The 13,544-nt window shown below is 49.9% G+C and overlaps 1 protein-coding gene across 1 annotated transcript; it reads left to right on the plus strand.

The window, feature by feature from the left end:
* The first annotated feature begins 3,289 nt into the window (after nt 1-3,289).
* On the plus strand, nt 3,290-3,757 carry LOC112877505 (ice-structuring protein 4-like). Its single transcript, XM_025941823.1, has one exon. The coding sequence runs from the start codon at nt 3,290-3,292 to the stop codon at nt 3,755-3,757; it is 468 nt and encodes a 155-aa protein (XP_025797608.1).
* Nucleotides 3,758-13,544: the final 9,787 nt, after the last annotated feature.

The following is a 13,544-nucleotide window of genomic DNA, read 5'->3' on the forward strand; positions in this document are numbered from 1 at the left end:
CGGGATGCCCTCCTAGGGACCTCTTCGCGAAGAAATTATTTGCGAAGAGGCCCTCGGGTGACATCCCGCCCTCTGGGCGGGCGGGATGTCCCGGGCCCCACGCGTCCCGCCCGTTCAGCGGGCGGGAGGCACCCATTTCTCTAAATTTTCCCAACGGCCACCCCTTTTTCGAATTTTAGTTTTTTTTTATCCCTTTTTTAAAAAAAATTCGTCGGTTGTGGACTTCTGGTCGGGACGTGTCGCTGGGCGCTGGCTCCGCTGTGCTCGTGTGCCGGCCCAATCTGCGCGGCGCGTCTCGTTCCTGAAGAATGAAGAGACATGGTGCATGCACATGCTAGTATTTTTTTTTCCACAGAAAAAAGCCACGTCACGCTCTAGTATTCGAGTGTTTTCAAGGGTTTCGGGATTGGGGTTTTCAAGCCCCTTAATCTAACCCAATTTTCGGGCCGTGCAACCCGCACCAGCAGCATGGATGAATTTTTGCCATCTTTTTGTAGACAGTACAGTACTGAACGCGTATGAAGTGATTGCCTTTTGTGTATCTTGTGTAAAAATGTACTTTTACAGTTGCAATGGATAAGCTAACACGTGCCGCCAATGGTGCTGGACACCCGAAAATGTCCGGCCTAATAGCTGTACGGTTACTTTGGTACATGAAAATATTTGCACTAAAGGGTCACCAGTGTGAGTGTCCATAGAGATGGAACGACTCGAGCTGGAACTGTTCCCAGTTCCCACCTAGCCTGGTGCCCTGGTTCCTGTACTAGCGCTTCGATGGCGGGCAGGGGCGTGTGTGCTCGCTGTACGAGTGGCACGACGCCGCGGCTCCGTCCGTGCCGGCGCCGGGCCCCGCCTCCACCGCCGCTGCAGCCAGAATCCGCCGCGCCAACTTGAGCGCCGGCGGCCTCAGCTCTCCGCTCATCCTCCGCCGCGGCCCCGGCTTGCCCCGCGCAGGCGTGGCTCCCGACGATGACGGCGTCGCGCGGGCCGCGCCACCGCCGGTCTGCCTCCCGACCCCGACGTCGGCGCCGACCACCTCCACGGCCCGGCGGGTCGTTGTTCCTCGGGTCCCGGCGGCGCGCTGGTGCGGCGGCGCCTCCTCGGCGCCGTCGCGGCGAACGGCGGCGGGAGATTTCCACGGCTCCCTCGGAGAGGATGGCGGTCTTCCGCACTCGGCGGCCTGGAAAAGAAGGCCGCAGCAGCAGGCGGCCAGGAGGAAGAGCAACGGCGACGCCACGACCACGGGGCATGCTGGCTTCATGTTGTGGACGTGCGTGTGTGTTTGTGCTTGCCCACAAACTCGAGTTCACTGAGCTCGATCGATCTTAATGCCCGCGCATGAGAACGATGGTCTCGATGGACCTGCATGGGAGTGGATTTTATACTTGGGCGCGGCCCGGGAGAGCCGTGCGTCGAAGGCTAAGAGCGCAACGTCGGGGTAAGTTCCAGAGCTACATATATAATCACACACGGTGCTTCGTGCAGAGGAAGAATGGAAGACATAGCTAGGCATGGATGAGAGTTCGAAAATAATGTCGGAAATGCTAAGGATGAAAACCTGCAGCTGCAGGTGAATGGATGGTCCAAGCATGTGCGATTGCTTGTTCAGACTTCCTGCACACGCTTTCAGGATCCGGACAAAACCGGGATGCAGCCTCCTCCGCTTCCTTGTAACTGCAAGCGCGGCTGATGGCAGCACATCTTCGATCGCTTGCCAGTTGCCACCTTTGCAAGTTGCCAGTGGGGAAAGAGGCAGCAGGCATGCCCAGTGCGAGCGAGCACGGCGGACTGGCGGAGCACGCACGGCGCATTGAGATCAGAGCTGCCCCAAAACGAGCTGCGGCGAGCGAATTTGCAGAGGCATTTCCGCAGCCGCGCGCGCGGTTTGACGGAGCCACCAGGGGAGGGGTGTGACACCTGATACTACGCTACGCGTAGCGTAGTCGGTGCGGGTCGGTGAACCTTTCGTTTGTAAGAACTGGATCGGAAGATGCGCACTTGCCACAACAAGCTGTGTGAGTGTGACCAACGAAGGCACCCTACATCCGCAGAAACTATGCCTCGGCCACAGTAGCCCGCATGGCATGTTTATTACACTGCTCTTAAAGGAAGCGATACTTCGTTAGTGTCTCGTGATACGCTGCATATGTGACGGTCAAACCAGCCAACCGCGTGGCCACCAAAAGTGTGCGCCGCCCACCAGAAAGTACGGAGTTCTCTTTAACAATTAGAGTTGGAGAAGGGTTTTGACTTCCGAGTCAGGAAAAGAATGAAAGATTTTTTTTTTCAAGAACTTGCCTAGGCAAGCATTTCATTAAGAAGAAGCAGAAGCTTTACAAGATATGCACCCGGCCTCAAACCAAGAACTCAAAAAGGAAAAATTACAGAACTGAGAAAAAAAACGACCTACAACTAGAGTCAACAAAAAACTAGCCATTGGGGATGAGCAACGGGAGATCGACCATTCCTGCCACTACCCAGCATCGTGCCTCCTCGATGACTTCCGTGTCAATTAAATCCAAGAGATGCCGGCACAAATTACATTGTTAGTTTTACAGGCAACAACAAACAGTTGTCTGTGCCGTCTATATTTCATCATTAATTAGTATAGAGTCATCGTGAAATATAATTTAGTAAACGTACACACGATTGTTTGGATTGTCTAAACTGCCATCTTTATAGTTTATAGACACAGTAAAAACTGATAGACGATTTGTTGTCCTACCGTTATACGTACACGCTCTTACAAAGCGGGTAGGTTGTTGGGCATTGGCGTGCAGCAGTCACGATCCATGCATTCTCTTTGTTCCAGTCGTTTCGTCTTCCATCTACTGAACTTCTTTGTCTCCACTCGTGAGAAGGTGACGACGAAAAGAAGATCAGTCTACATCACCTTGATTCCAGTTCCGATCTCTTAGCTCGTGGTCCTGTTCGTTTACTGCTCTCTAAATTTTAGACCCATCACATTAAAGAGAATCTTGTCATTTAGAAGTACTCCCTCCGGTGTACAAAAGGACATCGTTCTGCCGTTTTTCACGAGTGAACCAAAGAATGTCGTCCTGGCGTCGGCGTTCTTTTTTTGCCGTGTTTGCCCCTGCTATCGGCATCCGGTGCGTGAGACGAAGCATTTGCATGGCCAGCGCCTATCGCATGCGCGTGTGAGACGAAGCGTTTGCTTGGCCAGCGCCTATTGCATGCGCGCGTGAGACGAAGCGTTTGCATGGCCCCGAGTCGCTGCCCCCGTTCCCCGACTCCACGAGACACCGTACCGCCTCCCATCGACGCGCGCATGGATCAATCTCCAGCTTCCAGCAATGAGTCCGACCCGACGTGGTGCAGGCGTAATCCGGCGAGGCATGCTGCACTTGCGGCGTCGCGTGCAGCGGCGAGTGAGGCGTGTGCAGCTGTTGCAGGGATGCATGCGGCAGCCGCTGCGGCATCGCGTGAGGCACCGGCGGCTGCTGCGGCGGCGCGTGCGGAGGCTGCTGCGGCCCGTGTGGCAACTGCTGCGGCCCGTGCAGCGGCTGCTCGCGGATCAGCATCCCAGCGCGTGCGGCAAGTCCGGCAGCACCCCTACATCCGGCCTTCACGTCAAAGGGGTGCGAGGTTGCGTACGCCGTCCGACGATGAAGACGAAGTGGTTGGTCCGGCCAAGGTTGAAGAAAGAGTGAAGGAAGAGGAGAAGATGGACACCGGAGATGCTGCGAAGAAGGAAGAACCGGAGGGGGAGACCAAGAACGAAGATGCAATGAACTAATCATTTGGATGGTGAACTCCTTAAATCAAAATCTTACTCCATGCCTAAATGTTCGGTGAGTACATTCAGTGAACCAACTACTGGTATGCCTAAATGTTCCATGCAGCAAGCTTTTCCATGGCTTCATGAACCAATGATTCTTCACAATGAACTTGTAATGGTAGTGTCCCTTGTCTTTCCAGTGTGCCCTTCTTCATGTGAGGAAGTTTGTACTTGTTGGATCCATAAACTTTATCGTTTCTTTCCAAACTTGTTGAAGTGTGAGATACATTCTATTTGCCATGCGTGGAGAATACTCATGGAATGCCTGCAATATTAGAACATTGTTAGTACACCGAATTGATAGACAAAATTATTGAATTGATAGATAAAACTACAAACCTCTTGCACAACTGGAATGAGGTCCTGCAATGTTTTTGCTATTTTTTTGTACTGAATTGATTGTATGGCACCAAAAAAAACCAAGTCTAATATATTGAAATCCGGAGAATTGGCCGGTTGACACTTGAGACGAATGTCAAAACCATCTTGTTGTGCAGCTTCACAAAATAGCGGATCATCAACTTCAATATGTGAAGGTGCGTTGTCTTGTTGGATGTAGATTGGTTTGTTGAGATCATCATGTGGCCACTTAGCTCTAATAGCCGGCAACACTTTCTCAATCATGAACTCTCTAATCACATCTCTCTTAATTGAAGTGATCGGTTTTACTTCCATTGTTCCAGCTGGTCGATTAACACTACTCCTTTTAGCACGTTCAAATGTAACCAAAGGAAAACACCCAATCTTCCCATCAAAAGTGCAAACTCCATTCTCAAATCTTGGACGAGAGGTGGCACACAAGAACATGAGCTTAGGGATGTTATTCTTACTCTTACAAGTACGATAAGGTTCATCTTCATCGGGAAGCAAATAATACCTCTCAGATTTATGAGTAATAAAGAACCACTTCTCATCAATGAAAACATGGTCTAAAAGACTCTTAAATCTTGGATTATCATGCAAGCTCTCATGTTCAAGCATGTCCACACACCATTGTAGCCTAGCCTTCTTGTTTTCATCAGTTAGATGTGGTTTAATACTACTTGTGTGCCTCTTAACGTTTCCTTCTTTCACGTGCTTCAAAAGTGTTTTCTTGCAAATGCCAAGTACTTTACTTGTATCTTCTAGGGTGGTTCTATCCTTAAGAGGAACATTGCGCAGCTGTTGATAGTTTATTGGAGTTGGCTTACAGCCACATCTACCTCTCTTTCTACTAGAAAAACTAACCGGAGTGCCTTGATCAAGTGAGGTTTTACCTAGATCCCAGCAACGTACGCTGGACAGTTCTAATATGTAGATTAAAATTTGCAGCAACTTCTCTTGTAGCATTCTTTGGTAGCACTCCATTTCTACTTCTTGCCAACAATTGGTGGTACACTTGATTTTTAACTTCTTCAGAAGAATCTTTCCGCTTCACACCTTCAACAAAATCATGAAAATATTAGTTGTATCAGTGGCCGGTTCAAGAAAATGAACGTACTAGTATATGTGGCCGATTCAAGAAATTATACTTACGTGCAGCCGGTTCTTCCAAAGTCAAGTCGATTACGACATCTTCTTCTAAAATCATTGCTTCTTGGTTCAAGTCAAAGCCTATTGTAGATTGACACGTCATGCAACATGTATATAAAAAAGCATTAGAAAGTGTACAAGAAGCAACAACGTTACACTTATATAACCACATCATGCAACAAACTTAAAAAAAAAGGAATAGAAAGTGAAGAGGAAGCAACAAATCACATACCTAAGCACTCTTCAACAGGTGGCTCCATATTCAAGTCGAACAAGTGATTTTCATCCTGTAAATCCATTGCTTTGTTTAGGAGGTGAAGGAACCTTTGTTTGTTGTCGGACTCACTGGCACCACAGCTTAAATAGATGAGCATGCGAGCAGTCAAGCAGCATTATGGTCGCGCGCCCCAGCAAAACGAGCGCCATGCAGAGAACATACGCGCTCATGCAAACGCCCCAGCAAAAAACGAGCGCCATGTAAAAAAAATACGCGCGCATGCAAACGCCCCAGCCAAAAAAAAGAGCGCCGAACGCCACGCAGAGAAAACATTGCGCGCCCGCAAAAAAAATTGAGGCCTGCGGCCACCAGGATTCGAACTTAGGACGCACGCATAGGGAGCAGCACCATTAACCGGTTGGGATAGGAAAGAGATCTAGTTACAAAGCACATCGGACCTTATTTAATAAGGGCACAACTAGAAATTAGATTCGTAATTAATCACTCCTTGGTATGCCAAATCCTATCCAAAACGACAATCTTTTGTACACCAGAGGGAGTATTAAATAAAGTCTAATTATAAATTTTTTTTGCACAGATGGATGATAATTCGCGAGACAAATTTAATGAGCCTAATTAATCCATAATTTGCCACAGTGATGCTACAGTAATCATCCGCTAATCATGGACTAATATACCTTATTAGATTCGTCTCGCGAATTAGCCCTAGGGTTCTGCAATTAGTTTTATAATTAGACTTTATTTAATACTTCTAAATGATAAGATTCTCTTTGATGTGACCCCTCTAAATTTTAGACCCCAGGAAACGAACACACCCTGTGTTTAGAAATAAGGCAAGTTGGTGACATGCATGTACTTCTGCACTGCGCTTTGTATAATACGTTTAATATAAAGACACGCAGCTCGATCTCCTACAATTTCAAGTTAAAAAATTGCGATATCGTCACCCTCGTGAGAAAGCCTGGCCGAGTTCGATTTCTTTGTCCAAAGAGATGGCTACGCTGTCCTCATTTTAAGGAAAGCGGCATCAGACACCGCGCTGAGCGATCGAGAGAGCGTGCTCTTAACAGGACGCATCCTTAAATCCGCTGGCATATTCTGACCATGGCGCCTATAGATTGGAATAATATGGAAGAACGGACTAACTGACGCTTTGTGTTCTTGCTGACGAGTTTGCTTGGTGCTGGGAGCGGGCTGTTGAAGAAGTTGAACACAGGAAAGTATTGAAATAATTCTAAGCTTCTTCACAGTCGTTACACACTTACACATGTATCTATGCATGTATTGTTCGGTCATCATCAAGTTATCTTGCGTACGTACATGTTATCCAAGCAATAATCCCCAATGGTTAACGGACACACCTCGTGTCCATCCGGTTGATAGCCTAGGGCTAATGGCTAATGTTGACACTGTTTTTTAGCACGAGTTTGGCCTATAATGAGATAAGAGAGGTAGCCGATGGAAGCCAGCTGATGTTGAAATGAATTTGGCCCGATGTTTTACGTCAGTAAGATATTATAAAGAGTCCGAGTTATGCGTGAATTGTTTTATCTTGAAATATTGTTTTTTAAGTTAAGTAACGTCATATCGTGATCGATTAAAATTTGTTGGCTTAGGTTATAAATATTAGCCTATGGGCTCGTAATCAAACACATCCAATCAAGACAATAATTATTTTTTGTCGCACTACTACAGAAATAATTTACAGCAATGCTCGTTTTTTCTAGGGGTGGGTCAAAAGGTAACCGCTCCTATAAATGGAGCGATGGTACCGTAGCATCCGATCTGCCTATAGAAAATTATTTTTAGGGGCGGGTTACGCAATCACCCGTCTCTGCAAATGAGCATCATTTTTAGAGGCGGGTCATGACATCACCCGTCCTTAAAAATGGTATTTCTAGGGTCGGGTCATGGCTCCACGCCTTTAAAAATGGTTCCACGCAAAAAAATTCATAACTTTTCATATGATCTCGGATGAAGTTAAACTTTATATCAAAATTGCAGAGAATATTTATAGTTGATAACTTTTCATTTAAGTTCATTTAATTATCCAAAAAATTATTATGAACCTACATATAACTATGACTACATAGTATCTCATACAACTCAAGTCATATTTTGAGGTCTCAATAATCTTAACCTTTATATACACTGAAACATACTTGACATATTTTTTATCTATAGTTCATAATAAAGTGTAGAGGTTTCACTTTTTTATTTATTTTGCTATATGTAAAGATTTAAATGAATTTTTGGAATAAAATTAAAAAATATTTTTAGAGGCGGGTGGTGGTGTCGCCCACCCCTAGAAACGATTTATAGGGGCGGGTGATGGCGTCACCCACCACTACAAATCAATTTTAGAATTAATATAAAAGAATAACATACCCCATAGAATCACAAATGACTGTGTAGTGTGGTGGAGAGAAAGGTACGCGCAAGGCTTGAGGTATGTGGTTCGAACCCCGGGTGATGCAAGTATGTATATTTCATCAAAAAATTATATCTCAATAGTACAGAAGCTGGTTGGCTGCAATATTTTTTTTCTTTTTTTATTTTTTTTATTTTTCTGGAAATCAACGATTTGCAGGGATGGGTCATGCTGACCCGCCCCTACAAATAGATTTCCAAAGGCGGATCACGGTCTAGAAATCATTTTAAGGGGCGGGTGCGTTACCGCTCCTAAAAATCACAATTTTAGCTGCGAGAAGTAGGAGTGGGTACCGCACCCGTCCCTAGAAATATTTTTTACGCGCCTCTAAAAATCTTTTTCATAGTAGTATCGGCGACTTCACCAAACCCTAATTTCGTAGCCTTTTCTTTTTTTTCAACGAGTTCTTCGGGTGGGCAGGACTGCATCGCTTCGATCTCCGGCTTGCTAGTAAGTTCCACGTTGTACTGAGTAAATTAGGTTCCTGGTTGATGGCGCATCACTTCTTTCTCGACAGTTATTGATATTAGCTTTTTTTCGTGAGATTAATTTGTTTAATCTTGTTTAATTCAGCTCTTATAATGGTCATTTCGGCTTTTACTTCTTCGGCTTTTAATTCAGCTCTTATAACTTGTTTATTTCTTCGGCTTTTACTGCAGTTTTGTTATTTCGATCTATTACGCCAAGCATAGTCAATCAGATTAGATGTTGTTTTCGAGGCATTATTAAGTAAAATTAATATTGCTTCTACAGTTAAATCGGCTGACCCTAGCCGATTGCTTTTGGATTCATATCGGATCTCTAGCCAATACACGAATGATTCGGAACACCAGCTGATACGTTTCAGAATTTGGCGTTGCTTTATCTCATGTCAAATTGACCGGCACGCCTCACGCCTACGTGAAGCTAATTGAAGCATGCGCCGGAGGAAAGCAAATCTCCGGATCCTCGTGGAGGTCAGGAAGCCGATTACCTTTTTTTCCGTCAACAGCTACTTATTTGGGTGCAAGAATAAAAGTAATTAACATACAAAATAAATGTTCACAGCCAAGCCCGGTCGGGGTCGTTATTAGGGCTTCGACGCCGGGGGGCAGTTAATGTGCACGTTGTTCGAGTGGCACGACGGGCCGGCTCCGTCCGTGCCCGCGGCGGCGTCCACGCCTGCCGCTGCCACCAGAAGCCGCCGCGCCAGCTTCGAGCGCAGCAGCACCGCGGGCCTCAGACCCGCTCGCACCAGCGCTCGCCCGCCGCTCGTCTCCCGCGGCGGCCGCGGTGCGAGAGCGACGACGCCCTCGGCAAGCCCAGGTATGGCCGCCGACGTTGTCGCGCTATCGCCGGTCCTCCCGTAGTCCGCCAGCTCCATGCTGGCCCGGACGGCGCGTGCCTCGGCATCGACCGGCACCTGGTGGTGCGGGGCGGCGCCGTGAGCGCCACCAGCTGGTTCCCGCGGCTCGTCCGCCGGAGATGATGCCGCTGCTGCTGCTGAGCAGTCGAACACCTGGAGACGGAGGAGGAAGCAGGCGGCGAGGAGCAGCGGAAGCAGTCGTCGGTGCAAAGATCGCGCCATTCTTGCCTTGCGTCGTGTGCTCTTTATCTGCGCGTGCTGAAGTTTGATCGAGCTGCCAACTCGAGCTGATCAGCTGATCGAACTGTCGAGCGAGGATGATGCTGAAACCGATGGCACTATGTGGGCAGAATTTATAGAACGAAGAGGTGGCTGCGTTCATGGGGGGATGTTGAGAGAGCAATTCGATGGCAAGTTCGGAGTAACTACGACGTCGTGGAAATGTGCTCGAGCTGAAAATCCAGCACAAAATCGATCGAGACGGTGCCTGCGGACGGAAGAAATCGACCGATCGGTGTGGCGGCTGGCTCAAGACTGGCTGAAGGCTGATGCCGGAAATGGTAATTAACGCTGACACAAGAAGGCCATGATCGAGTGGTCGCTGGCGACCGCGATGGAATATCATAACAATAATTTCAGTTGAGACTCTCATCAGACATCGCCATTCTTATAAAACCAGACATGCTGGCGACTGTCTCTCTAGTCTGTAGGCTCTAGCTAGTGTAGTGCTCTACGCTCGCTGGTAATTTCACGCGTGCCTTGTGTCGGCCGGTGATCGATGTACGGACGGACGCGTACCGTGCATCGCCTGCCAATTCCACGCAGAAAAGAAAGGTGCCGCGACACCAAATTACCACGAAGCACAGTGCCTGTTTGACTGCCCTAAAGAATCGACGCTGGTTCTGAGAAGATACCACCCGGAGAAAGGGTTCTGCCGTCTGCGTGTGCGCATGGCATGGGCTGAGCAATTATTTTATTCGAAGCTGTCGGCCTGTCGCGGCCGGTCGAGACGCATATGGCGCCATGGCGGCCCGGCGCCGGCGCGGCCAGCGGCTCGCTTCCGGCGAACGGACACGTGCTGCTGCGCGTGATGTGATGGTATGATGAGTTGACGTCCGCCCCATCTTCTGCGTATACTACAGTTTTGTGGTGCGATGGCACCTCAACATATATATGTAATGGATCATGCATGGCTATCCTACCCATGGACAGAAAGATTTGGCTACAACAAAAAAATTGAACACCAGCTACAGAAGCACGGGCGGATCCAGGGTGGGGGCAGGGGGCTCCCCATCACAGTATTTTTCAGCCATGGATGGAGAAGAGGAAGAAGAAGAAAAGAAGAGGGAGGAGGAAGAAGGAGAAATAAGCCCCCCTAAGTTGAACTCTTAGAACAGAAACATCTTGGAACAGAATCATGGAGCTAGTGGCAGCCGATGTTTCCGATGCTTCCACGTCCAGTCCGGAGAATATAATCAGTTGTGCAACGCCGGGGGACAGCCGACGTGCACGTTGCTGGAGCGGCACGACGGCCGGGCCACCGAGTCCGCCGCGCGCTCACCCGGCGCCCCTGCCAGGACCCGCCTAGCCAATCCTGAAACGCAGCGGCACCGGCGACGTCGGCGACCACGCGCTCCAGTGCCTGGACCCGGCGCCGCCACCTTGGTCCCCGCCGCGCGCGGATGCCGTCGCCGACGGCGCCGCGCCACCATCATCATCTTCGCCGGCGGCCGCCCTCCCCTCGGCGGCGCCCTCCACCTCCACGCCGGCGGGTCGGGTGGTCCCGGTCTCGCCGACGCCCTGGTGCTGGTGCGGCTCGTCGTCGCGCAGGTCAGCGTAATAAGCAACTGCGGGTTCCCGCAGCTCCTCCGGATGAGGAGAAGATATCGATGGCCTCGAGCCGTCTGCCGCCGGGAAGAGGAAGCAGGCGGCGAGGAGCAGCGGGAGCACGGCGCACACCGCGGGGCTCGTCGTCATCGTGCCGCCGTGCGTGCGTGCGTGCGATGGAGCTCGCGATCGAGTTGATTGTGCCGGCGATGCGCGGACGAACGGTGATACCGATATGGCTAGCAGGAGCCTTCGTCGCCAAGCAAGGCGGCAGCCACGAGCGAGCCTATCTATATACAAGCTAAGGTGATGCGCTAGCTGTACCGCATGGCCGTAAAACTTGACCAAGAAGTCTAGCTACCCTGCATCGAAACCTGCGGGTACGCGTGCGTGTTCTTGCCAGGCGCGCGAGACACTAGACGGTAGTAGTCGGTGGGCAAGCTCCATGACGCGAAGTCGTCGTTAGGAACCACGAGGTGCTATACGATCGACGACGCCGCCGTACGCGGGTATCATGCGGCGAGCGATTCTAGGAAAGTGCGTGCGTGGAGTTCCTGGTTGCGCATGTCTAGCCACTGAACTCTAGCTATAGTCGGCGGTGATGGCGAAATGCCGTCTGTGATGCGCGCGCAGCGCTGCCTGCGATGGAATTAACTTGCGATGCGAGAGGTTTCGTACTTTCGTTCGGAACAGATGCAGGAACAAACTGGCCGTACTGCTCGGTTCGTGAGGCTTTTTCAAGCGCGAAACTGCAAGAAGAATGCGCTACTTGCGAGATGGCCAGCTAGCCTCAAACATTTCCAACTCGATCTGTGTACTATATCTCACTTCTAAAAATTTATCATTTCACTTCAAGTGAAATGGGAAAAAAAATGAAAGATACGATTATCACTGTGCAATATCGTAGATTTTTTCTTGGGTCCTAAAAAATAATTAATTGTCACTGTTTTCTTAAGGGGAAAAAAGGCACCGACAATCCGACATCTAAGATCTGCACACGTGCACATCTGCGTCCTTCCAAATGCATGGTCAAGCACGCAGTGCAGGCATGGAAATAATTACGCAAAAAAGTTCAGAATCAGAGAATCTTTGACTCTCACGCCGAGTAAACGCCAACTATTGTCCACGATCCACTTGCATTGTGCACTTTTGTGCGCCGGTGATTGTGGGGTACGTTTGACCCTGCAGGGATGTTTGGTTGGTTGAGATCTGGGACGTGTCGTACTACTTCGGTACTTGCAAGCCATGCCATTTTACTTGCTGCGTGTTTGACGGTGCGGTTCGACTCGTGGCATGCATGTGATGCCTTTGAAACGATCTTCAGCACTGAAGTTTTCAGGCTGCACACAGAACTTAACCATCCACTATTTGATTTTCGTCGTCTTTCTTATTGTATTATATTAGTTTCTGATGTGATACTGCTGCCTTACATACATCTACTGGTATATGAACAGATAAATTAAACAGCATAATTGCACAGCCAGTAACGAGATCGGGTCAACTTTGAGGATCATCAATTTTTTTTTGAATCGGTCGGCATCACTGCCCAACATGTTGATAGCGAAGGGTTTGAGGATCATCAATGAACGAATGAAACTGGACAAGGGAAACAGGTTGCGGCATGCAGTACACGCATGCATCCACATCGTCCACCAAGCAGAATATAATCAGTGCTCCGACGGCGGCGTGCAGCTGATGTGTACGTCGCTGGAGCGGCAGGACGCCCTGGCAGCCGAGTCCGCGCCCTCCACCACCCCTGCCAGGAACCGCCGCGCCAACTTAGATCGCCGCAGCACCGGCGGCAGCGGCCCCAGCAGCGCGCTCCTGATCCCGTGCCCGGACCCGACGCCGCCGCCACCATGCTCCTCCTTGTCGCGCGGGTATGCCGTCGCCACCGACGGTGCCCCGTCTTGCTTCGTCTCCACGGTCACGGGTTGCGTCCCAGTCTCGGCGGCGACGGGGCGGTAATAAGGCGGCTCCTCGTCACGGTGAGCAGCAGCAGGAGGAGGAGCCGTGGCCGTGGGAGGAACTCGCGGCTGTCGTTGCTCCGGGGATAATGGTCTTGAGCAGTCGGAAGCTCCGAAGAGGAGGAAGGAGATGGCGAGGATCAACGGCAGCACTGCGCACAGGCGTCGTGCCGCCATCTTCTTCGTTTGCGGTGTGCGTACCTGTGTGTTGTGCGTGCGTGTAGTCTCGATCGGCTGCCAAACTCTAGCTGGGCTAGCAGCTCTCACGAATGATCAAAGGCTCTGCATGGGCCGGCGTTATATAGCCCCAGGGAGGAGCCGGCAGCGCTGCATGCATGCATGCATGCAAAGTCGTGAAAAGAGAGCAACGCCAAGGAAAGTTCGACGCAGCATAGCTGTGAGTACAGACGAACTGAAGTCAACTG

The sequence above is a fragment of the Panicum hallii genome, chromosome 9 (assembly GCF_002211085.1).
Source record: "Panicum hallii strain FIL2 chromosome 9, PHallii_v3.1, whole genome shotgun sequence".
Lineage (NCBI taxonomy): Eukaryota > Viridiplantae > Streptophyta > Magnoliopsida > Poales > Poaceae > Panicum > Panicum hallii.